This window comes from Mastacembelus armatus, chromosome 8 (genome assembly GCF_900324485.2).
Source record: "Mastacembelus armatus chromosome 8, fMasArm1.2, whole genome shotgun sequence".
NCBI classification, from domain to species: domain Eukaryota; kingdom Metazoa; phylum Chordata; class Actinopteri; order Synbranchiformes; family Mastacembelidae; genus Mastacembelus; species Mastacembelus armatus.
The window spans coordinates 1,990,422-2,016,028 of record NC_046640.1 but is presented as its reverse complement, the minus strand read 5'-3'; the positions used below and the strand labels follow the sequence as shown (position 1 = coordinate 2,016,028).

The 25,607-nt window shown below is 43.3% G+C and overlaps 1 protein-coding gene across 1 annotated transcript in view; it reads right to left on the bottom strand.

Moving 5' to 3' along the window:
• Nucleotides 1-25,607, bottom strand: part of LOC113140790 (junction plakoglobin-like) — a 233,732-nt gene that overhangs the window by 62,816 nt on the left and 145,309 nt on the right. The window contains exons 6-8 of the mRNA XM_026324791.1: nt 22,398-22,599; nt 22,155-22,299; nt 21,970-22,073 (exon numbers count right to left, since the gene is read on the bottom strand). Of these exons, the coding sequence (XP_026180576.1) occupies nt 21,970-22,073; nt 22,155-22,299; nt 22,398-22,599 (451 nt within the window). The remainder of the gene's footprint in view (nt 1-21,969; nt 22,074-22,154; nt 22,300-22,397; nt 22,600-25,607) is intronic.

The following is a 25,607-nucleotide window of genomic DNA, read 5'->3' as shown; positions in this document are numbered from 1 at the left end:
ATAGGGAGAACACAAACGGTGATTAGGAACATAATAGAAACAGGTGAAACTCATGAATACAAATTACTAACATAAAGCTGTCAGAGACCAAAACAAGGTGAAACAGGAAGTCTATACAAAATAAAGGTCCTCTGGCAGGAAGTCCCAAGAGGGACTCATGACAGGAGTGGGAGCCAAATATAACTTTTTAATAGAATTAAGGAATTTCTCATTGAAACCGAACTTGTGTAGCACTTGATATAAATATAGCCCGCTTACGGAGTCGAAGGCCTTCTCTGCGTCTAGGCTAAGGAAGACTGCTCTAATTTTGTTTTTAGTTATTTGACTCAATATCTGAAGTGTACGTCTGATATTATCATGGGTTTGTCTATTTCGAATAAACCCGGTCTGGTCATGATCTATTAAATCTGGTAGAACAGATTCTAATCTTTTTGTTAGGATTGAAGTATACAGTTTATAATCTACATTAAGAACTGAGATGGGTCTATACGAGCTACATTCTTTACTGTCCTTTCCTTGTTTATGTATCACCGATATGATTGCCTCTTTCCAAGACTGTGGAAGCTCGCCCTCTTTAAGTGTATGGTTAAACAATCTCAGAAGTAAGGGTGTTAATTCAGAGTGAAATATTTTATACCATTCAGATGAATATCCATCTGTTCCAGGAGACTTATTTTTATATAGTACTTATATATAGTATTTTTAAACTATTTATTGCCTTATCTAATTCATCTTGTGTTAGGTCAAAATATTCTATTTTGTTCTGAGCCAACTGATGGTAAGTCCAATGAATCAAGAAAATTTGAAATCAATTGCATGTTTGTTTGAGATGGTTGAGAATAAAGAGTTTTGTAAAAATGTTTAGAATTTTTAATATCCTTTATACAATTACTTATTTTTCCTGTAGCTGGGTTTTTTAATATTATTTACTATGTTTTTTGTTCTTTGCTTACAAAGACGCCAGGCTAAAAGTTTCATGGCTCAGGGCCCAGTTTCATAGAATCTCTGTTTAGTAAATTTGACCTGTTTTTCTGCATCATCTTCATATATTTTGTTGATTTCTTCTCTATCATTGTCCTGTAGGTAGCACTCAAATTCAATTTTCAGTTCCTCCTGTACTGTCATATCATTTAATATTCCTGTGTTCAAATGCCAGGTTCTATTTTTTGGCATATTGTCTAAATGTAATTTAAGATAAACTCCAGCATGGTCTGATATATCTCTCACACCAATACTACAATTTTAACCATATGAAGGTCTGATTTAAATGTGAGGAAATAGTCTATCCAGAGAGGTGCGGAAAACTTTACTGGCTACAAAAAAAGAACAACCAGGCACCAGTGGGTGATGTGGTCAGAGCCAGTGAACTCAACAAGTTTTTCAACAGGTTTGACACTGCCACAAATCACCCAGTCTGTTCAGCCAAACAGTGGTGTGGATGATGCTGTCCTCAACATGTTTCACAGTCTTATCTCATCTGGAAGAACCTGCAAGTTATGTGAGGATTATGTTCTTTGATTTTTTGTTACGAAGTGGTGGTGGTGATGGTCATGAAGGAGGAAGAAGAGGTAGGACCCAAATGCAGACACAAGCAGGCTTTATTTACCTGGATTGGCCAGGCTCAGGCAAACACACAAAATGTCTCCACCACTTGGCAAGCAGGCAGGCAAACAACATGGCACTCGGCGTTCCAGACATGAAACAAATAACCTTCTTCTTGTCACAGCTTTAACCCCCCGGGGTCGACGCACGCGATTACAGTGTTATCAGACTTTAGACATTAATATGTTTAAAAGACACTGAAAAAAGCACAAATGTCAGGACATGTCAAAATTTGTCCAGGCCCCCAAAACCCCCTCAGACCCCAGAGGGTTAAACAACATATATACAATGCAGATACATGTAATCGCAATACTCCGACTAAGAACAAAGGAAGGCAGGTGGTATATACAGACAGAACTGAAGACTAATTAAACACAAGACTATGAACTAACGAGAAATAAAGTTACCAGTGACTCATAAACCTAACGCAGAAAACCAGAAACCAAAATAAAAGTCTGACAGGAAACAGAAACCTAAGCTCCTAACATTTTTCAAGTGCATTCAAGTACCATCCAACCAATCATCCTCAGAGACAAGCTCAAAGGGATGGGGGTGGATCCCTCCTTTATTTTCTGGATAACAGATTACCTGACAGAAAGGCCAGTATGTCAGGATGGGAACTGCATCTCTGGTAGAGTTTTGAGCAGTACAGGGGTTCCACCGGGACTGTTTTGGCTCCATTCTAGTACACACATTACACAGCAGACTTCATGTACAATTCTGCCAATCAGAAGTATTCTGATTATACTGCAAGTGTTGCATGTATCAGGAATGGACAGGAAGAAGTGTACAAATGCCTGATAAAATCTTTCAGTAACCAAGACCTGTTCACTCCAAGACCTGTTCACCTCCAGAGTGAGAAAAAGAGCTCAGAAAATCACTCTGGATGCCACCCACCCGAGCCACCACCTCTTCCAGCTCTTACCCTCTGGACGGCGCTTCAGAGCTCCAAACATCAAGACAGCCCGGCACAAAGGAAGTTTCTTCCCTCAGGCCATCCAACTCTTAAACTCATAGCTCTCCACCATTCCCTCCTACCACCTGCACTATGCACTATGTCACTGGCACCTTTTGCTCTTTGCACACCACCTAGTTCCCCTTATATTCTGTCTTCAGGTTATCTGTGCTTTTTTTTTTAGTTTTTTATAGCATTTGTTTCTGTAGCATTTATGTTTACTGTTTTTACCCCTTGTAGCATTTGTATTTGTCTGTTTGCACTGGAGTACCCCCCCTGTACCTAAACAAATTCCTTGTGTGTGTGTGCTCACACACTTGGCAATAAAGCTCATTCTGATTCTGATTCTGATTCTAACTGGAGTCACAAAAACTGCCTCCTACTGAACACCTCTAAAACCAAAGCAATGGTAGTAAAACAAACGAACAAACAGACATTTTAGCTGTTAAAGAAAAATGAGGTGAGTTTGATTCACATGTGCATATGTTTGCTTTTTAGATGCTGTAGGAGCCAAAATAGCCAGCCAGCCAGCCAGCGTGCCAGCCTGACAGACAGACAGACAGACAGACAGACAGACAGACAGACAGATAGATAGATAGATAGATAGATAGATAGATAGATAGATAGATAGATAGATAGATAGATAGATAGATAGATAGATAGATAGGTAAATACTTTAAAGGCAAAGGCAAATTTATTTGTATAGCACCTTTCATACACTACGCAATTCAAAGTGCTTTACAAGGCATATAATTACATTAAAAGCATTGAAAAGAGCATTTAAAAATAAAGACATTTAACATAAAATAAATTTAAATCAAGTAAAGTAAATTAAAATAAAACATAAAAGCACATTAAAAAAACAAGGATGAACAATTATTTGAAGGCAGCAGTAAACAACAGAGTTTTCAGTCCTGATTTGAATGAGCTGACAGTTTGAGCAGACCTCAGGTGTTCAGGAAGTTTGTTCCACAAGTGAGGAGCATAGTGACTGAATGCTGCTTCACTTTGTTTGGTTCTGGTTCTGGGAACACACAGTAGACCTGTCCCAGATGACCTGAGGGGACTGGAAACCTCATAGGGAACCAATATATCTTGGATATATTTTGGTCCACAACCATTTAGTGCTTTATAAACTAGCAATAAGATTTTAAAATCTATCCTTTGACTAACGGGAAGCCAGTGTAGTGATCTAAGAACTGTGAACAAGCCATTACAATAATCTAACCTACTGAAAATAAATGCGTGAACAAGTTTTTCTGCATCTTGTTTAGACAGAAAACCTTTTATTCTAGCAATGTTTTTCAGGTGGTAATAGGAAGATTTAGTGATGGATTTTATGTGGTTGATAAAATTCAGGTCTGAGTCAGTGATTACACCAAGGTTTCTGGCTTGATTTGTAGCTTTCAATGACATGGAGTCAAAGTGAGCAATGACCTTTGACCTTTCATTTTTGGGGCCAAAAACATTGTCTGTGAAAAAGGCTGCAAAATCATTGCACTTTATTATATAGCCTGCTGCTCACATACACACATCATAAAAATAGGTAAAAAGATCAAACACATAACCACAACCAAATAAAAACCTCAATAAGTTAAGTTAATAAATTACACAAAAAGGGGTCCATAACATGTGTAGTCATTGAGGCACTGAGAATTAACAGTCTGCATGCCCCTCCCTCCCTCCCCCTCCCCTCCTAGCAATGGTATGTGTGCAGCCTGATGGCAAGTGGAACAAAAGACTTCCTAAATCTCTCAGTTGAGCACCCCACCAGCAGTAGTCTGTCACTGAGAGAGCTCCTCTAGTAAGAAAAAGCTATGTGCAGGGGGTGGCTGGTGGTGTCCAGGACCACTCTAAGCCTAGACATGCCCAGGTATTTGTACGAGCAGACAGCCTCAACCTCCATTCCGTCAATGGTGATAGGCCGTGACATTTTTGTGCTTTACATTAATTTCAAGTTTATAATGAACAACTTTTTCTTTTTGGAATACAGTTTGTGGATTTTGGATTATTTCAAGTGGAGAGTCAGGCCTTTTTTGCTCAGTCACCATAGATTAGATTAGATTATTATAGAGGTAGCTGAACATCCGGGTAAGCGAATCACTTTTGTCTTGCAGGCGTGTCCTGTTGTGTGTGTTGTGTGGTTCGTCTGCAGACTGGCGGCAGACTAGCTGTGGTTTGGCACACCTGGGAACCGGCTAGACTTTGAACGGTTCACTGGCTGCTGCATTCCGGTGCTGGTCGGGTACCTTTCTGTTTTGACCGGTGTTTGTTGCTATTTCCTGACTTAGCGCTCGTTGGCCTACCGGTTAGCTTAGCTAGCTAGTTAGCTTGCTAACATGGCCGCTCCCTCTCTCTCTCTTTCTTGCTCGGTGTGCCACATGTTTAGTTATTCCTCTGCCTCCTTTAGCGATAATGATACCTGTATTAAGTGTAAGGTTCTGTTAGCCTTGGAGGCGAGGATCACTGATTTGGAAGCGCGGCTCCGCACCTTCGAACAAAAGCCAGCTAGCCTAGCCCCGTTAGCTGGTGTGGAGCCACCGAGCTCAGGGTCTGTTAGCGGTCCAAGGGCAGCTCCGGAGCAGCCCGGAGAATTAGCCTGGGTGACGGTCCGAAGGAAACATACTCCTAAGCAGAAGCCCACGGCTCATCACCTGCCTGTTCACGTTTCTAATAGATTTTCCCCGCTCAGCGACACACCCGCTGAGAAACCGACTCTGATAATTGGCGATTCCATAGTCAGGAACGTGAAGCTAGAGACACCAGCGACCATAGTCAAATGTTTCCTGGGGCCAGAGCGGGCGACATCGAGTCAAATCTGAAGCTGCTGGCTAAGGCTAATCGGAAATATGGGAAAATTGTTATTCACGTCGGCAGCAATGACACCCGATTACGCCAATCGGAGGTCACTAAAATTAATGTTGAGTCGGTGTGTAACTTCACTAAATTAATGTCGGACTCCGTAGTTTTCTCTGGACCCCTCCCCAATCTGACCAGCGATGACATGTTTAGCCGCATGTCGTCGTTCCGTCGCTGGCTGTCTAGGTGGTGTCCAGCAAACGATGTGGGCTTCATAGACAATTGGGCCACTTTCTGGGGAAAACCCGGTCTGATAGCGAGAGATGGCATCCATCCCACTTTGAATGGTGCAGCTCTCATCTCTAGGAATTTGGCCGAGTTTCTTAGCCGACCTAAAGCCTGACAATCCAGGGTGGGGACCGGGATGCAGAGACTCAGTCTAAAACGCTTCTCTGCAGTTTCCTTAGAGCCGCCGCCCCCTTCAAACCACATAGAGACTGTGTCTGCCCCACGAACATATAAATCAAACAAATCAGAAGTTAACAGAAGAGGAGTTATTCATAAAAACTTAATAAAAATTAAGACCACTCCTCTTATTGAACAGAAAAACAGAACTGTCAAATGTGGATTATTAAATATTAGGTCCCTTTCTTCTAAATCTCTGTTAGTAAATGATTTGATAACTGATCACCAAATTGACCTACTTTATCTTACTGAAACCTGGTTACAGCAGGATGAATATGTCAGTCTGAATGAATCAACCCCCCTCAGTCATAAAAATTATCATGTTCCTCGAAGCACAGGTCGAGGTGGAGGAGTAGCTGCAATCTTCCAGTCAAACTTATTATTAAACTTTCATCCTCAGAACAGTTATAACTCATTTGAGAGCCTCACTCTTAGTCTCTCACATACAAACTGGAAAACACAAAAACCAGTTCTACTTGTCATTTTGTACCGTCCACCTGTTCCTTACTCAGAGTTTTTAACTGAATTCCCTGACTTCCTGTCTGATTTAGTGCTTAGATCAGATAAAGTCATTATAGTGGGAGATTTTAACATTCATGTAGATGTTGAAAATAACAGCCTCAGCATTGCATTTAATTCTATATTAGATTCAATTGGTTTCATTCAAAACGTTAATAAACCCACCCACTGTTTTAATCACACCCTTGATCTTGTTCTGACCTATGGCATCGAAATTGAAGAAGCGTGAAACGCTTGATTCTGTAGCCCCTCTGAAAAAGAAGTTAGTGATTCAGAGAAGACTAGCCCCATGGTATAATTTACATGTTCGTACCTTAAAGCAGGCATCACGAAGGCTGGAAAGGAAGTGGCGTTCCACAAACTTAGAGGAAATTTTTCTAGCCTGGAAAAACAGTCTACTAACATATAAAAAAGCTCTCCGTAAAGCCAGAACTGCATACTATTCATCACTAATAGAGGAAAATAAGAACAATCCCAGGTTTCTTTTCAGCACTGTAGCCAGGCTGACAAAAAGTCACAGCTCCGTTGAGCCCAGTGTTCCCTTAGCTCTCAGCAGTGATGAATTTATGAGTTTCTTTACAAATAAAATCACAACTATTAGAGATAAAATTCAGCAGATGCTTCCTATACCTGCAATAAATGAATCTTTTACTACAGTAGCTCTTGAATCATCTGTAGGACCTCAGTTATGTTTAGACTGCTTCTCTCCTATAGATCTCTCTGAATTTACATCAGTAGTTGCTCATCGAAATCATCAACGTGTCTCTTGGACCCCATCCCGACTAGACTGCTTAAAGGCACCCTGCCATTAATGAACTCATCTTTATTGGACTTGGTAAATTTATCTCTAGTATCAGGCTACGTACCACAGGCCTTTAAGACTGCAGTAATCAAACCTTTACTCAAAAAGCCTAGTCTTGATCCAGGTGTCTTGGCTAATTATAGACCAATATCCAACCTGCCATTTATTTCTAAAATCCTAGAAAAAGCTGTTGCTAAGCAGCTATCAGACCACTTACACAGGAATGAACTATTTGAAGATTTCCAATCAGGATTTAGAGCACATCATAGTACAGAAACAGCACTGTTGAAAGTTACCAACGATCTTCTCTTAGCCTCAGATAATGGACTTGTTTCGATACTTGTCCTCCTAGACCTTAGTGCAGCATTCGACACCATTGACCACAACATCTTATTACAGAGGCTGGAGCATGTGATTGGTATCAGAGGAACAGCGTTAAAGTGGTTCCAATCCTATTTATCGGACAGATTCCAGTTTGTTCATGTCCATGATGAACCTTCCACACGAACAAAAGTTAGTTATGGAGTTCCACAAGGTTCTGTGCTAGGACCGATTCTGTTCACCCTGTACATGCTTCCTTTAGGATATATCATTAGGAAGCACTCTATTAATTACCACTGCTATGCGGATGACACGCAGTTATATCTATCTATTAAACCTGTTAACACAAACCAGTTAACCAGACTTCAAGCCTGTCTAACTGACATAAAGGCTTGGATGACCAGTAACTTTTTACTTTTAAACTCGGAGAAAACAGAAGTCATTATATTTGGGCCTAAAAATCTCAGAAATAACTTTTCTAAAATTATAGCTACTCTAGATGGCATAGCCCTGGCCTCCAGCACTACTGTAAAAAACCTTGGAGTTATTTTTGACCAGGACATGTCCTTTAACTCACACATAAAACAAATTTCTAGAACTGCATTCTTTCACCTGCGCAACATTTCCAAAATTAGGAACATCCTGTCTCAAAATGATGCAGAAAAACTAGTCCATGCGTTTGTTTCCTCAAGGCTAGATTACTGTAACTCATTACTATCTGGATGTCCTAATATCTTAATAAAAAGCCTCCAATTAATCCAGAATGCCGCAGCCAGAGTCCTGACAGGAACTAGCAAGAGAGATCATATTTCTCCTATATTGGCTTCTCTTCATTGGCTCCCTGTAAAATATAGAATAGAATTTAAAATCCTTCTTCTCACATACAAATCCCTTCATAATCAAGCTCCTTCATACCTTAAAGACCTCATAGTACCATATTATCCCAATAGACCACTTCGCTCTCAGAGTGCAGGCCTACTTGTGGTTCCCAGAGTTCTCAAAAGCAGAATGGGAGGCAGAGCCTTTAGCTATCAAGCTCCTCTCCTGTGGAACCAGCTCTCAGCCTGGGTTCAGGAGGCAGACACTCTCTGTACTTTTAAGGCTAGACTTAAAACCTTCCTCTTTGACAAAGCATATAGTTAGGGCTGGCTTCAGGCAACCCTGAACCATCCCTTAGTTAGTTATGCTGCTATAGGCCTAGACTGCCCGAGGACCATCAGTGCACTGAGCTCCCCTACCCTACCCCCCCTCCCCCCCCTCCCCCCTTCTCTCCCACCTCATGTATATTCCACCATTGAATGTTACTAACCTTGTGCTCTCTCTCTCCCCTAGTTTGTGCTCTCTCCCTCCCTCTCTCTCTCTCTCTCTCTGTACCTTCTGCAGGTGTCCCTGGTCCTGGAGCTGTTTATCGCTGATGTGCAGTTACTGGCCCCACCAACTTGCAGTGTCTATTTGTTGTTTATTGTTGCTGTTCTTTTCTCTCTGCTCTATCCACTCACCCCAACCGGTCGAGGCAGATGGCCGCCCAAACTGAGCCCGGTTCTGCTGGAGGTTTTTTTTCTTCCGTTAAAGGGAGTTTTTTCCTCTCCACTGTCGCCAAGTGCTTGCTCATAAGGGTATTGTTGGGTTTTTAGTTTTAGTTTTTGTAAAGTGCCTTGAGATGATTTGTATTGTGATTTGGCGCTATACAAATAAAATTGAATTGAAAATTGAATTGAATTAGATTCAACTTTATTGTCACTGCACATGTGGGTACAAGGCAACAAAATACAGTTAGCATCTAAACAGAAGTGCATTTTCACAGTGCAAATAATTTGCATATAGAATCCGTATATAAGCATATAAATAATTTGCATATGCAAACAGTATATAAACAGTATAAGCAGGGAGGTATACACAATGAGTGCCAATGAGCAAATGATTATAGGTGGTGCAATAAAGAAGGTATTGTAAACCATGATAATAATTAAATATGTAACCAGTATTCAGAGAAGGAGTTATGTACAATGAGTGCAATGATTTTGATGTATGCAATGAGGAAGATATTGTAAACCATGATAAATAATTTGCATATGCAAACTGTACGCATATGTAAACCGTACACAGAAAGGGTTATATACAGAAAAGGTTATATACACTGATAATAATGTGTTCAGTCAATGTGTGTGTGATCGGGTGGAGGCAGATTTCAGCAAAAAAACAGCTGTGGGGAAAAAGCTGTTCCGGTTTAGGAGCAGCTTTTTCCCCACAGCTGGTTGTCTTGGTCCGGAGGCTCCTATAGCGCCTCCCAGAAGGCAGGAGGGCAAAGAGCCTATGGGCAGGGTGAGAGAAATCCTTTATCCTTTGCGTGCTCTGCTGAGACAACGCTTCCTGTAAATGGCCTTGATTTTAGGTGGATTTAAGTGGAACTCCCAGGCAGTTTTCACCACCCTAGTGATAGTGCAGTTCCCATACCAGACAGTGATACAGCCGGTCAGGATGCTCTCGACCCAGGAATTTCAAACTAGTGACATGGTCCACCGCCTCTCCATTGATATGAATGGGTGCGTGTGTGTGTCACCTTTCTCAATAGTGAAGGAACTGACATTACTAAAGTCAAGATTCTCCTCCATAAGGACAAAGGGCTTGTAAAGACCTCCATCTAAATCCAAAATTGCCTCAAAATCATTAATTTCACCTCACAATGTAAAGGAAGAGTGGATGAATGCATGGACTGGCCTAATTGTCTGGCAAGGGGGTATGTACAGCCTAATGCACACTTCACTTGAACCTCAATGACAAAATTGTAAACAAAGAGATGCATTTAAGGATGGAGGCAGTTAAAGAAGGAAATCTGCTATTGGAATGGATCACATTGCAAACTGTTTAATCCTTGTTGAGTCTACAATAAAAGTAGATTATTGGATTGACACTGGGTTTACAAACAAAATGGCTCATATTAAGAAAACAAGTGAAGACCTGTCAAGTATAGCCACCGAGATAGACAAAGGTGAATGTGCAGCAAAACTAAGGCGGGATTCCAGCTCACAAAGTGGGTGAGCAACAGTGGACCAGTGCTGACCACAATTAAAGAAGAAGCAAGAGGTAAAGACATCAGATCTCTGGAGCTAAACACAGACCAAATTCCACTGTGCACTCGGGCTTCAGTGGAGTGTGGAAGATGACACATTCAGGTTTGACATAACAAAAACAATCACTCTCTCTCTCCCCTAGTTTGTGCTGACTCCCTTTCTCTCGCTCTCTCTCTGTACCTTCTGCAGCTGAACCCTGGTCCTGGAGCTGTATATCGCTGATGTGCAGTTACTGGCCCCACTAACCTTCAGTGTCTTTGTTGTTTATTGTTGCTGTTCTTTTCTCTCTCCTCTATCCACTCACCCCAAGTGGTCGAGGCAGATGGCCGCCCAAACTGAGCCCGGTTCTGCTGGAGGTTTTTTTCTTCCGTTAAAGGGAGTTTTTCCTCTCCACTGTCGCCAAGTGCCAGCCACCTCTGTTTGAAGTACAGGACAATGGCTTGCACTGTGACAGTGGACAGTGGCTTGCTTCCTGCTTCTGAAGAGTGCAGACGCTTTTCTGCTTGCTCCTGCTTCTGCCAGCTTTACTTTGCTTTTATTCCTTTTTATTTCATTTATTTTTACCTAATGATTTTATGATACACTTTTTTACCCCTTTTTTTTAACTGCATCTGGAACTTTAGTGAGGATTTTATTTTTCTTTTTAACACTTAATCTGACCTATTGAGGGACTACAGCCATGGATTGTTTTCAACATGAATATTTCAACACAAAGCATCACAGAATTAGAAAGAAGAATGGTGGCACCCCAGGACCACAGGTAGCATCAACAAACGTACAGCTCAGTAACAGGTTTCAACCACTGTCTGAACTAAATCTTATTGAGCAAGAAATGTTTGCTGTGCCTGAAAACCAAAAAAGCAATAACTTTAAAAACAGGAGCCATAGAGCCAGTCAAAGAAACAGAGACAAAGAATCTGTGACAAATGTGAAGGACAGAGATATCCTTCTTCTTGGAGACGGTGCTATCAGTGACATAAACAACAGCAGAATTATTACATGCAGCTACCGAGTGCCATGGTCACTGATATAGCAGTGCTCCTCCCCCAGGTCATCTCAAAACACCAAGGAGTCAAACAGCTGATCCTGCATGTGGGTGCAGTGGACACCAGAAAGGGAGAATCAGAGGTTTTAAAACAGGACTTCTCTAAATTATTAGAGGAACTTGACAAACTGAAAATCCAGTCATTTGTCAGTGGACCTCTCCCAAACATCGACAGGAGGATTAATAAATTCAGCCGGCTGCTTGCATTGAACACATGGCTGTCCAAGGCCTGTGAGATAAGAGGAGTGCACTTCATTGATAACTTCAAACTGTTTTGGCAACGCGACGACCTGTTCAAGGGAAAGGGCCCATATTTGAGCAGGAGTGGAGTGAGACGGTTAACGGGTAACCTCCTCCACTCTCTGAGACACCACACTGGGTCTGGATGGCCGTCTGAACAGCTAAAGGCTCCTCTGAGAGAAGAGAGGAGTGAAGTAAACACTCACACCACACCAGCAACGGACCCCTCATCAGCCAAGGATCCCCCCTCAACAGCACCTTCAATGGTGCCCCCTCCACTGCCCTGGGCCCCCCAAGCTGCATCCGCATCCTCTGCACACTCATCACTGACCATCCCATCCCCGGCTTCACCAATGGGATTTCCAAATCATTTGGAAACCTTGGTGAAATCAGGAATTAAAATGGTGCCTCTGACCCCTAACCTGGCAAGGTCACGGGTATTATCATCAACGCCAGTCAACTCTTCCCCCAAGCAAACACCTGTCTTTCCTCAGAGCACCCCTGTCAGACCCCCCGCACCTGCTCCCGGACCAAAGATCCTGACTAGCATCAATGCTGCTATCAGTAACTAGGACACCCAGGGCCTCTGCTGTTCTAGGACTTATAGCCATAATAAACCACGTATCGACCTGAGGCCCAGGGAGAGAACACTCTAGTGCTATAGCTCCAGTCAAAACACGCAGAGTGGCTAAAAGAGTGACAGTTAGACTGTCCAATCAGAGAAATCTAATTCAAATCCCTTGCAGACAGATAATCTCAGGTCCTACTCAAACTAATTTGAAAGTTGCAGTGCTCAATGTCAGATCTCTATGTAACAAATCATTTTTAATCAATAATTTTATCTCTTCTTATAATCTTGATTTTATGTTTTTAACAGAAACATAGTTAGATAGCAGGACAGCAAATGCAGTTCTTATTGAATCCACCCCACCTAATTTTACATTTAATAATAATATGGTTACCCACAGGCTGTCATTTGGGGAGTTCTTATCATTTGAGTATGTATCTTTTAAAATGGAGCAAAAATTATCTCCCTCTATACTTTTTATTATCCTCTACAAACCTCCCCAATGCTGTCAAAATTTTATTGATGAATTTACTGAGATGCTTTCAGTTGTCTTCACAGAGTTTGACTGTTTGGTTATTACAGGTGATTTCAATGTTCAATGAATAAGGCCTGTGACAGATATGCTAAAGAACTTTCTGCCGTCCTTGAAACGTATGGCCTTAGCCAGCACGTTAGGGAGCCATAAATCAAAGCTCCAGGTTCATTATGACATTTATAAGCAGATGCTGTGTGTTCAATGAAACTCTACGTAGAAAGAGAGAAATGTATTTTTCTGAAATAATCAACAACAGCAGTAACAACTCACATGTCCTGTTTGCTACAGTGAGTAGGTTGACAAACCCTCCATCTCCATTACCATTGGAACTAATTTCAACATCTAAATGTAATGAATTTGCATTATTTTTTAATGACAAGATTCAGGGTATTAAACAAATAATAAATTGCACAAGGCAGATACCAACTCTGCAGCCATCCAGGAAACACTTGGTAGAACTGACACACTTTACACCAGTAAATTGCTGTCATCAAGCCTCTCCTGCAGAAGAGCAGTCTCGATGCCATGGTACTGAACAACTACCAGCCCATATCAAACCTGCCGTTTTTAGGCAAAATCATTGAAAAAGTTGTTTACCAACAACTTACTGACTTTCTCATGCTAAAACAACTGCTTTGATGATTTTCAGTCAGGATTTAGGCCCCATCACAGCACTGAAACTGCCCTCATCAAGGTGACAAATGACATTCGTCTGAACACCGACGCTGGCAGAGTCTCTGTCTTAGTACTGCTGGATCTAAGTGCTGCTTTTGACACAATGGACCATGTGATCCTGTTACAAAGGTTAGAGGACTGGATAGGCATCTCTGGTACTGCCCTTAAATGGTTTAAGTCCTATCTTGAAGACAGGAAGTATTTCATTGAAGTTGGTAACTGTGTCTCAGACCAAATGGTGTTGACATGTGGGGTCCCCCAAGGGTCCATCTTGGGACCCCTTTTGTTCAATCTTTACATGTTTCCTTTAGGCCAGTTAATACTCAGCAATAATGTGTAACTATGCAGATGACACTCAGATTTACATTTCACTCACAGCTGGTGAATATGGACCAGTCGACTCACTGTGCAGCTGTATTGAACAGATCACTCTGTGGATGCAAAACAACTCTCTGCAAATAAACAGTGGCAAGACTGAAATAATCATCTTTGGGCCTCAGAAACAAAGAGAAAGTGTCAGCAGTCACCTCGAGTCTCTGTCTCTAAAATCTAAAAATCAAGTTAGAAATCTAGGGGTAATCATGGACTCAGACTTGAATTTTAACAGCCACATTAAATCGATAACATCGTCAGCATTTTACCATCTCAAAAACATTGCCAGAATCAAAGGGATCATGTCTAAACCAGACATTGGAAAGACTCATCCATGCATTTATCTCTAGCAGGTTAGATTACTGTAACAGCCTGTTCACGGGGCTCTCAAAACGAGCTGTAAGGCAGCTACAGTACATTCAGAACGCTGCTGCTCGGGTCCTGACTAGAACCAGGAAGTACAACCACATTACTCCTGTTCTCAGATCTCTGCATTGGCTTCCTGTCTCTCAGAGAATAGACTTCAAAACAGCACTGCTTGTGTATAAGTCTCTTCATGGCTCAGCACCACGTTACATCTCTGACATGCTGATGCCATATGAACCATCTCGAACTCTGAGAACATCAGGGACAGGCCCAGAGTCAGGACTAAACAGGGAGAAGCAGCGTTTCAGTTATATGCAGCTAAAACCTGGAATAGTCTTCCTGATGATGTTAGACAAGCCTCATCTCTGGCAATGTTTAAGTCCAAGCTAAAAACCTTTCTTTTTAGTGTGGCATATAACATATGACCAGACTAGCCCTGACAGTGTTTTATCCAAACCGATCTATCTGCACTCAGTTTCCTTTAATATTAATTTTTAACTTTTTATTATTATTTCTTTTTTCTTTTTTAAAACTGTCCTGTCACTACTTTTGTCCAGTTGGGAGACAATCGGACTCACGGTCAGTACTCTAAGTTGATTAGGTTGGGATCCTTCGATCTAAAGCCAATTGGGTCAGGGACTCAGGGGTTAGGAACCCTGGTGCTTTAGTGTTATCCTTAGAATACGGGTCTAAACAGCTGTAGACTTAAATAAGGGGTTTGGAACCTCCAGCTGTAGTCTACTCGATCCTAGACGTAAGAGTACGGGACTCAGGATCGTCTCCGCAGATAGTCTGTGTTGAGGTACTTTTAGTCCATCAGGGATGGGACAAACTGAAAGTAGGGGACCCACAAATATGTGTCAACATGGTCCGATAGTCGATATCATAAGGGGCAAATATGGTAACAAAGTGGTGGCATGCCTTTTTATTTTTTATTCTTGCTTATGTAATTTTAACGTGTCTTTTATTTCTGTAAAGCACTTTGAATTACTCTGTGTATGAATTGTGCTATATAAATAAACTTGCCTTGCCTTGCATTGCCAGGAGGAAATATCGGTTGGTCCCATCTGCACGGGCATCATTCAAAAGATGCCATCTGTCATGGAGAACAGCCAGAGTGTCCTAAAGACAGTATCTGCATACCAGATATGGACTAATAAGAAGAGATCTGCTGCACCCAGCCATAACACGGGTCAACGTGGCTGGCTTTCCACATCAGACATTCTGCTCTGTGCGATCCACAAGAAACTGGCTCCCAGGTTCATAGGGCCATTTCCTATCACGTGGTAGTGGTCAGATTACATCTACCTCAGCCAATCAAGGTCCCTCCTATGTTCAAAGTCTCGAAAGTCAAACCGGAAGTGGTCAGTCCACTTTTGCCCTACTCTAGGCACCCTCTGTCCTCCTGACCGGACTGACCTATACTATGAATCACCTTTTCCATTCCCTGTCAACATACTCATGTCCCAGTAACTATAAATTGCCTCCAGTTAAACCAGAATGCTGCAGCCAGAGTTCAGACTTGTAACCTGAAGGTTGCGGGTTCGAGTCTCAGGTCCGACAGGAATTGTCAGTGGGACGGAATGAATAGCCAGCGCTCTCTCCACCTTCAATACCACGACTGAGGTGAGACCCTTGAGCAAGGCACTGAACCCCCAACTGCTCCCCGGGCACCGCAGCAATGGCTGCCCACTGCTCCGGGTGTGTGTTCACGGTGAGTGTGTTTACTGCTGTGTGTGTGCACTTTGGGTGCAAATGCAGTTTCCCCATTGTGGGACTAATAAGGGTAATAACTTCATTGGCTCCCTGTAAAATCCAGAATAGAATTTGAGTAGAAGTAACAAGAGCGATCATAATGTTTGGGAAGAGATCTATGTGTTTTTTATCTTTTTTGCAATGCATTGCAGAGGACTTGTGTTTTTTGTTTTATTGTTTTTTTTTTTACTTTTAGGGCTTTTTGGTGCACCTGGTTTGTACTCTGGAAGACATTGCAGGGGAAAGGAACAAACAGTGGGTACAGAAAGTATTCAGACCCCTTTAAATTTTTCACTCTTTGTGTCATTGCAGCCATTTGCCAAAATCAAAAAAAGTTCATTTTATTTCTCATTAATGTACACTCAGCACCCCATCTTGACAGAAAAAACCAGAAATGCAGAAATTTTTGCAAATTTATTAAAAAAGAAAAACTGAAATATCACATGGTCATAAGTATTCAGACCCTGTCCTCAGTATTGAGTAGAACCACCCTTTTGAGCTAGTACAGCCAAGAGTCTTCTTGGGAATGATGCAACAAGTTTTTCACACCTGGATTTGGGGATCCTCTGCCATTATTCCTTGCAGATCCTCTCCAGTTCTGTCAGGTTGGATGGTGAACGTTGGTGGACAGCCATTTTCAGGTCTCTCCAGAGATGCTCAATTGGGTTTAGGTCAGGGCTCTGGCTGGGCCAGTCAAGAGTTGTTCCGAAGCCACTCCTTTGTTATTTTAGCTGTGTGCTTAGGGTCATTGTCCTGTTGAAAGGTGAACCTTCAGCCCAGTCTGAGGTCCTGAGCACTCTGGAAGAGGTTTTCTTCCAGGATATCTCTGTACTTGGCCGCATTCATCTTTCCTTCAATTGCAACCAGTCGTCCTGTCCCTACAGCTGAAAAACACCCCCACAACATGATTTCACTGTAGGGATTGTATTGGGCAGGTGATGAGCAGTGCCTGGTTTTCTCCACACATACCGCTTAGAATTAACCCTCTGGGGTCGACGCACGCGCCGGCGCGTTTTGACGCATCTTTTTCTGATAATGCCGAAACAAACTTAAATTACTCCGTCAATTCTGATTGTACTGATAAAAGAAGTATATCATTCAAATCTGTAAAGGGTCTAGTTTTAGTGGTATACCATCATAATGTGCTTCTTATATTCCACACAGAGACAAATAGTTTAGCTTGTCCTCAGAGTAAAAACACTGATTTTAACTCAAATGAGGATCGTTTGGCTCCTCATTGTTTTGTATTGTGCTGCACTAATCCGTCCCATCTACATTGACTGAAAGGCTCATTATGCGCGTCTTTGTCTGGTCGTTCAGTTCGTCTTTTGTGTTCTCAGGTAAATCACATGACTATTCATCCTCAGACACACCCTCTTGCATATGGCCTTTCTGGACAAAAAGTGTCTTAGAAAATTTAAATCAGTGTATTGTTTACTGTGAATGTGTGAACAAGATGACATTCACAGCACTCTGAAGTAAACACTTTAGCCTACAACATGCAGGTCTCCAAAGTCTTGTGAACCAATGTTCTGTTTGTGTTTTATGGTCTTATTTCAGTGAGTGAAAAATTGTAGTTTTTCACTAACCATGCATAAACACTTTTTTCTCAAAAACACAATACTGTATAAACTTACTGCTCACATATTATTGTAGCCAATTTTGTGCTGATTACAGTGTTATTAGACTTTAGACATTAATATGTTTAAAAAACACTGAAAAAAGCACAAATGTCAGGACATGTCAAAATTTGTCCAGGCCCCAAAAACCCCCTCAGAACCCAGAGGGTTAACGCCAAAAAGTTCAATCTTGGTCTCATCAGACCAGAGAATCTTATTTCTCATAGTCTGGGAGTCAGACAAACCAGATGCGGGAGCAACTAATTACCATGACTCACCAGATCTCTTCTGCAGTTGCTATGCCCGGGCCGGTCACCTCACCGGTGATCCCGCCTTCTCCAGCTCCTTTAGCGCCGGAGGAAATCGCCGACCCGCTTTGTCTGCAGACCGAGCGACCCGACCCACACATCGCCACTCCTGCACCCTACCACGGCAACCCAGTGGGTTGTCGAGATTTCCTCCTGCAGTGTGCCAACATTTTCCGGGTTCGCTCTCGAGCCTATCCAACGGATTTTAGGACTTCCCTGGCTCCAGCAACACAACCCGAATATTAACTGGGTCACGGGTCAGATAAAAGAGTGGGGTCCGCGCTGCCACGAAGATTGCCTGTGGGCAGCGTTGACGCCATCCTTCCCATTCGTTGACGAACCAGTAGAAGCAAACGATGTAACTGTTGTGCCTGAGTGTTACCATGATTTAGCCCTAGTGTTTACTAAGGGTAAGGCACTTTCCTTGCGACCTTATGACTGCGCCATCGACCTCCTACCCGGTGCTGAATTGCCTAGTAGTAGGCTCTACAGCCGTCACGCCCGGAGAGGGAGTCGATGGAGAAGTACATCTCAGAATTGCTCGCATCGGGCATAGTCCGCCCTTCCTCATCTCCCGTCGGCTTGGGGGTTTTTTTTGTTGCAAAGAAGGATAAGACCCTATGCCCCTGTATAGACTACTGGGGAATTAACGCGATCACGGTCCATAACCGGTACCCCCTTCCTCTGCTGACATCTGCGTTCGAGTTGCTGCAGGATGCCACAATTTTCACCAAATTAGACCTGCGCAATGCATAACACCTTATCCGAATTAGGGAGGGGGACGAGTGGAAGACCGCGTTTAAAACACCTCTGAGGCATTTTGAGTATCTGGTGATGCCGTTTGGCCTCATGAATGCCCCCGCCATCTTCCAAACGTTTATCAATGACGTGCTGCGGGACTTAATCAGTTTGTGTTCGTTTATCTGGACGATATCCTCGTGTTCTCACGCACGCTGCGAGAACATCAGGAACATGTCAGGCAGGTGCTGCAGCGCCTTTTAGAAAATAAGTTATATGTCAAAGCGGAGAAGTGTGAGTTTCACCGAGAATCCTTTCTGGGGTTGATTATCGAGAGGGGCGGGGTGCGAGCCGATCCGGACAAGTTACGCGCGGTGGCCAAGTGGTCCCGACCAACCACTTGTCGGGGACTCCAGCAATTCCTGGGGTTCGTCAATTTTTATAGGCGTTTTATCCAGGATTTTAGTAGTGTGGCTCAGCCCCTCACCAGACTTACCTCTCCCAAGGTCAGGCTCCTTTGGTCCCCGGAGGCGGCGTTCAAAGACTTAAAGGTCCGCTTTACCTCAGCTCCCATCCTGATTCAGCCAGACCCCCAGCTCCAGTTCATAGTCGAGGTAGACGCTTCGGACGTGGGGGTGGGCGCTGTTCTCTCCCAGCGGTCCGAGTCCGACAACAAGTTACATCCCTGTGCCTTTTTCTCTCGCCATCTGTCCCCTGCGAAACGGAAATAAGGAGCTGCTGGCCACCAAATTGGCACTCGAGGAATGGAGGCACTGGCTGGAGGGTGCGGAACAGAGTTTTATAGTTTGGACAGACCACAAGAACCTGGCCTATATTCAATCTGCTAAGCGCCTCACAGTGAGACAGGCCCGTTGGGCCCTGTTTTTCAACAGATTTAAGTTCACAGTAACGTATAGGCCAGGAACCCATAACCTTAAGCCAGATGCTCTTTCCCGGCAGTTTGCCCCATCGGAACCAGACTCAGAGCCCGAGCCCATGCTCCCTCCCAGCTGTGTCATAGCAGCACTCACTTGGAACATAGAGGACCAAGTGATACAGGCACAACGTACCGAGCCTGATCCCCAAACTGGACCTGTTAACTGCCTTTATGTTCCCAGCTCTGTTCGTCCGCAGGTGCTCCAGTGGGTTCATACGGCCAAGTTTGCATGCCATCCCGGAATCGCCCGCCCCAGAGATCTCGCGCATCGACGGGTCTGGTGGCCGTCTATGGATCAAAACATCAAGGACTACGTGGGATCTGTGCTCAGGAAAAGGATTCTCACTGCCCAGTGGCTGGACTACTCCGGCCCCTCCCGATACCTTCCCGGCCGTGGTCCCACATCGCACTGGACTTTGTGACAGGTCTGCCACCATCTCAAGGTAACACTATTATTTTAAGCATCATTGACCCGTTCTCTAAGGCTGCCCATTTTATACCCCTTTCCAAGCTCCCCACTTCTTTGGAGACAGCTAACCTGCTTTTTCACCATGATTTTAGATTACACGCCATTCCTCAGAACATTGTATCTGACCGAGGAACCCAGTTCACGTCTTAGGTCTGGAGGGGTTTCTGTCGGACCCTGGGGGCTTCGGTCAGCTAGTCGTCTGACTATCACCCACAAACCAACAGTCAGACGGAGAGGCTCAATCAGGGACTGGAGGCAGCCCTTCGTTGCGTGGTGGCATGGAACTCCACAACCTGGAGCACATACCTACCCTGGGTCGAATATGCTCATAATTCCCAGGTGAGTACTGCCACTGGTCGAACTCCCTTCGAGGTCTCTCTCGGTTACCAACCACCCCTGTTTGAGGCCCAGGAGCTAGAGGTGGCGGTTCCACAGGAACCCTGCTCCCCCAGGTCAGTCCGTCTGGTTGTCCACCCGGAACATCCCTCTCAAGGTGGAAACCCGCAAACTCTCCGCCAGGTTCATCGGCCCATTCACCATCCAGAAGATTATTAACCCAGCAGCTGTCCGGTTACAGCTTCCAGCAACTATGAAGATCCACCCTGTATTCCACGTTTCCCAAATCAAACCCATTTCCACCAGTTCCCTTCACGGTCCTCCCGCCCCACCTCCTCCTCCTAGACTCGTTGACGGCGCCCCAGCCTACTCCGTCAAGAGGCCAGTTCGTCCGTCTACCCACGCGGTAGTGGAAGATCCGTCTGTTTGAGATATTTGCCTTTGTCGCTAATTACTTACCTGTTTTTTTTTTTTGTTCACCCTCTTCCAGATCCCTCGCCTCCCGGTTAAAGCCGGCGTTCCGTGATCTGCGGCTGGAACTCTGTACATGCTGAATCCCTGCTTGTTCCTGGAGATCCTTCATTCTCTTTAAGTTCTCCAGTGATTTTGTGTTAAATAAAACCTTTGTTTTTTGAATCTGCACTTGGGTCCCGTTCTGATTCCTGACAGACACAAAGAGTGAAAAATTTAAAGTGGTCTGAATACTTTCCGTACCCACTGTAGTTTAAATTGCTGATCACTGGTTTAGATGTGTGTATTTATGTGATCACAGAGACACAATATAACTGTTATACCTGTTGCATGGAGATTGGATGTTTTCTCTGGTTATGGTGACTTGTGAAGTGCCATGGCCGTCCAGGGCACTTCACTTTTAGAGTGCAGATCTACTTGTGGTTCCCAGAGTTTTCAAAAGTAGAAGGAGAGGCAGAGCCTTTAGCTATCAAGTTCCCCTCCTGTGGAACCAGCTCTCAATCTGGGTTTAGGGCTATTTTCAGGGCTAGACTTTTTGATAAAGCTTATAGTTAGAGCTGGCTCAGGTGACCCTGAACCATCTATAGACCTAGACTGCCTAGGGACTTCCCATCATGCACCAAGCTCCCCTTTTCTCTCTCCCCACTTCTCTCCTCTTTCTTAATTCTCCGCTCTCTTCTCTTCTCTCCTCTCCTCTCCTCCCCCTTCATTGGAAGCATTTATGTGAGCACTTACAGAAGAATGAACTATGTCAAGCATTTCAGTCAGGTATATTCCACCATTGAATGTCACTAACTTTGTGTCTTCTCTCTCCTGTAGTTTGTGCTCTCTCCTGATATGCCCTGATATAATTGTATTGTGATTTGGTGCTATACAAATAAAACGAATTGCATCTGAATTGTCTGTGCTCAGACAGACTGGTAAATTAAAGTTCCTACTGAGCTCCCCTAGCACTGGAATTAGGGTTAGTGCAGTACAGTAGCGGGTGATTGAATACGTGCCTGTTTAGTTGCAGCATCTGACAGGTTGCGGAGTGTCCACAGACAGTTCTGGATCAAACGCTGGCTGGAACCTGTAAGGTGTTGGCCCAAAGCTTGCATGCCACCTGGATGTAAAAATAAAGTTATATACTATACAAACATTTACACTCACTCTTCTACACTCATGTTCAGTCATGAGGACATACCAGCCTCTACTATTGCTGGCTTGTTGCTGGGACAAACCGACAGCACTTTGAGAACGCGACTAGTTGTCCACAGCAGTTTTTCATAGTTGTAGTTTCTCATGATGAACACCAGACCCTCTGGGCCCCCATTTGCTAGGATGATGAGCTGAGAAAAAGGGAGAAGGGAGTAGGAAGTGCAACTGTGCATAAAATAAATAGAGAAAACAAGGATCTTCTTCCCAGTGACAAAGTCTGCCCTCTCACCTTACTCTCTTGGTTGCCATAGGACAAGAGCTGTAGACAATCAGTGGTGATGGCCAAGAACTTGGGGTTGCTCTTTTTCAATAGAGGAACCATCCTCTGCAGTCCATCTGCAAGACGTACCGCCATCTTGGCCCCCTCTTGGTGCAGTAGCAGGTTGTGGAGGGTGGTGATGGCATAAAATAAGACTGATTCTACTGGCGAGCTGCATGAGAGGCAGAGAGAAAATTCAAGACAAAAGGATATAGAGATTTTCTAAAATGAAGGAATTTGAAGGAGGGTTTAGCAATTTTTGACCTTTATTGACCTTTATCAATATCTCATCTAAACAAGTCTGAAGGTGTTTCTTCGTTGCAATACTATCCCCTCTCACTAAGCAGTTCAAAAGTGTGTGTGTGTGTGCATGTGTGCACTTTTTCTTAAAGAAGTGTCAATGCCTCCTGAAGCAATCACTGGAGCAATAATGGAAATCAGCAACCTTTTGAATTTTGTGTTCACTAAGCACTCTATGTCCAGAAATGACATTTTAACCCTTTAAAGCCCTGACACTTCAACTTCCAGTTCTCACTGCCTTTATTTACATTATCACTCCAGCAAGGTATGCCATAAACAATATGACAGTGAAAAGGGGTGCAATTTTGGAAGAGGGTTAATATACAAACAAAACAGAAAAATGTTTTTGTTTTCAGTTATGTCCTGACTGAAATATCTTAAGTACTGTTAAGTGGATTGCCATTAAATTTAGTATAAACATTCACAGGTCCCAGAAGTTGTGGGGTCCCCCAATTTTATCTCTCTAACACCACTACGACATTGATAATTATGCTTTTGCTATTACATTTGGTACCCCTTATCTGTTCACCCAGGAAGAATTTTCCTTGATGATTCTTTGACTTTGCATCTGTTCATATAATCAAGGCAAAATTTTAGTTTGTCCAGTAAAATATTAGTTAGGTTCTTCAATGGCCCTGTGATGGACCAGTGACCTGTCCAGGGTGTACCCCCGCCTTTCATTTAAAGAGAGCTGAGATAGGCTCCAGCAAATCCCCATGACCCTAAACAGCAATAAGCAGGTATAGATAATGGATGGATGGATGGTTCTTCAATTCACAAACCCCAAACCATTCCACAAATTTAATAAACAATTTAACATTTTACATTTTTAACATTTTCAATATGTTAAACACAGTTTTTCAATTCAATTCCATTTTATTTGTATAGTAACCAAATCAGGACATATCTGGATAAAAAACAACTAATAGTAAATAAAAATATGGTTTTTCAATAGTACTGAGGCCTGAACCCACATTTTTTTCTATCCTTGAAAAATGCTATTGCAAGACATTGAGGTGACCACTTACAAAAGAATGAACTATTTCAAATATTGCAGTCATATAAAGTGGTGTGAAAAAGTGTGGCCCCTGTCCTGATTTCTTATTTTTTGCATGTTTGTCACACTGTAATGTTGCAGATGATCAAACAAATTTAAATATTAGTCAAAGATAACACAAGTAAACACATCATGCAGTTTTTAAATGAAGGTTTTTATTATTAAGGGAAAACAAAATCCAAAACTACATGGCTGTTTTGCTGCTTCAGGACCTGGAAGACTTGCTGTGATATAGCTATAAACCTTTTCAAAAGGAAGGTTTTAAGTCTAAGCTTAAAAGTACAGCTGGTTCCACAGGAGAGGAGCTTGATAGCTAAAGGATATGCCTCCCATTCTACCTTTGGAAACTCTGGGAACCACAAGTAGACCTGCACTCTGAGAGTGAAGTGCTCTATTGGGATAATTTGGTACTATGAGGTCTTTGAGGTATAAAGGAGCTTGATCATGAGGAGAAGGATTTTAAATTCTATTTTGGATTTTACAGGGAGCCAAGAGAACCTAATATAGGAGAAATATGATCTCTCTTGTTAGAGAGATCACTGTTGCCCCCAGCAAACACCACCCCCTTTTGCCACCCAGGAGCACAACCTCTGTCCCTTGATCCACCAGCTCCACCACCTTGGCCAACACCTATAGCTGTCCTCCCCCAGAGCACCCCTGTTAAACCCCCCAGGCCTGCTCCCAGACTAAAGATACTGACTAGCATCAGTGCTGCTATCACTGACTAGGACACCCAGGGCCACTGCTGTTCCAGGAAATATGCCCATAATAAACCATGTATCGAACCAAGCCCTAGAGAGAAAGCACTCTCCCTTAGTGCTATAGCTCCAGTCAAAGTCGTAGAGTGGATAAGAGAGTGACAGTTGTCCAATCAGAGAAATCTAATTCAAATCCCTTGCAAAGAGATAGTTTAGGGTCTTACTCAAGCAGATTTGAAACTTGCACTGCTCAATGAAAAGAGCTTTATGTTAACAAATCATTTTTAATCAGTAATTTTATTTCTTCTTATGATCTTGATTTTATGTTTTTAAAAGAAACCTTAGATAGCAGGACAGGAAATACAGTTTTTATCGAATCCACTCCACCTATTACACATTTCTATCAAAAACACAAGAAAATAAAAAGGATGGTGGTGTCTGTGCCTTTTTTAGGGATAATATGGATAACTGCAGGCTGTTAAGAAGAGAGCTTTCAGTTCAGGCAACAAGGAGGAGCTGAGGACTGTAAAGAAGGAGCTGAGGAGGAAGGTCTACAGAGGGAAGATGGAGGAGCAGCTGCAGAAGCAGAACATCAGTGGGGTGTGGCACAGCCCAAAGACCATCTCAGGCTTCAAAGCACCCCACGCCCAGGCTGAGGGGGACCTGCAGTGGGTTAACAATCTAGATTTGCATTTCCTTAGGTTTGATCAATCACCTCTCCTCCCCCCAGGCAGCTGCATGCCTTCTCCCTGACACCTGGACAATGCCCCACTCCCTCAGCCGATGACACCTCTGGCCCATCCCATCACCCACCACTTCACAGCTCCACAGACACCCAACCCCCCAGAATACAACCCCCCTGCCCTCCCTTGTCCCTCACACCAGCCCAGATGAGAAGTGAACTGAGGAGGAGCTATTAGCGAGCTACAGAATGCTCACCCCGACAGACTGTTCATCATCGCTGGATATTTCAATCACGCAAATGTCAGAACAGTGCTCCCTATATTCCATCAACCTGTGGACTTTGCTACGAGAGGGGCGAATATGCTGGATGTTGTTTACACAAACATTCCTGGCGTGTATTGTGCGGAGCCCCGCCCCCACCTCGGCTACTCAGACCACATC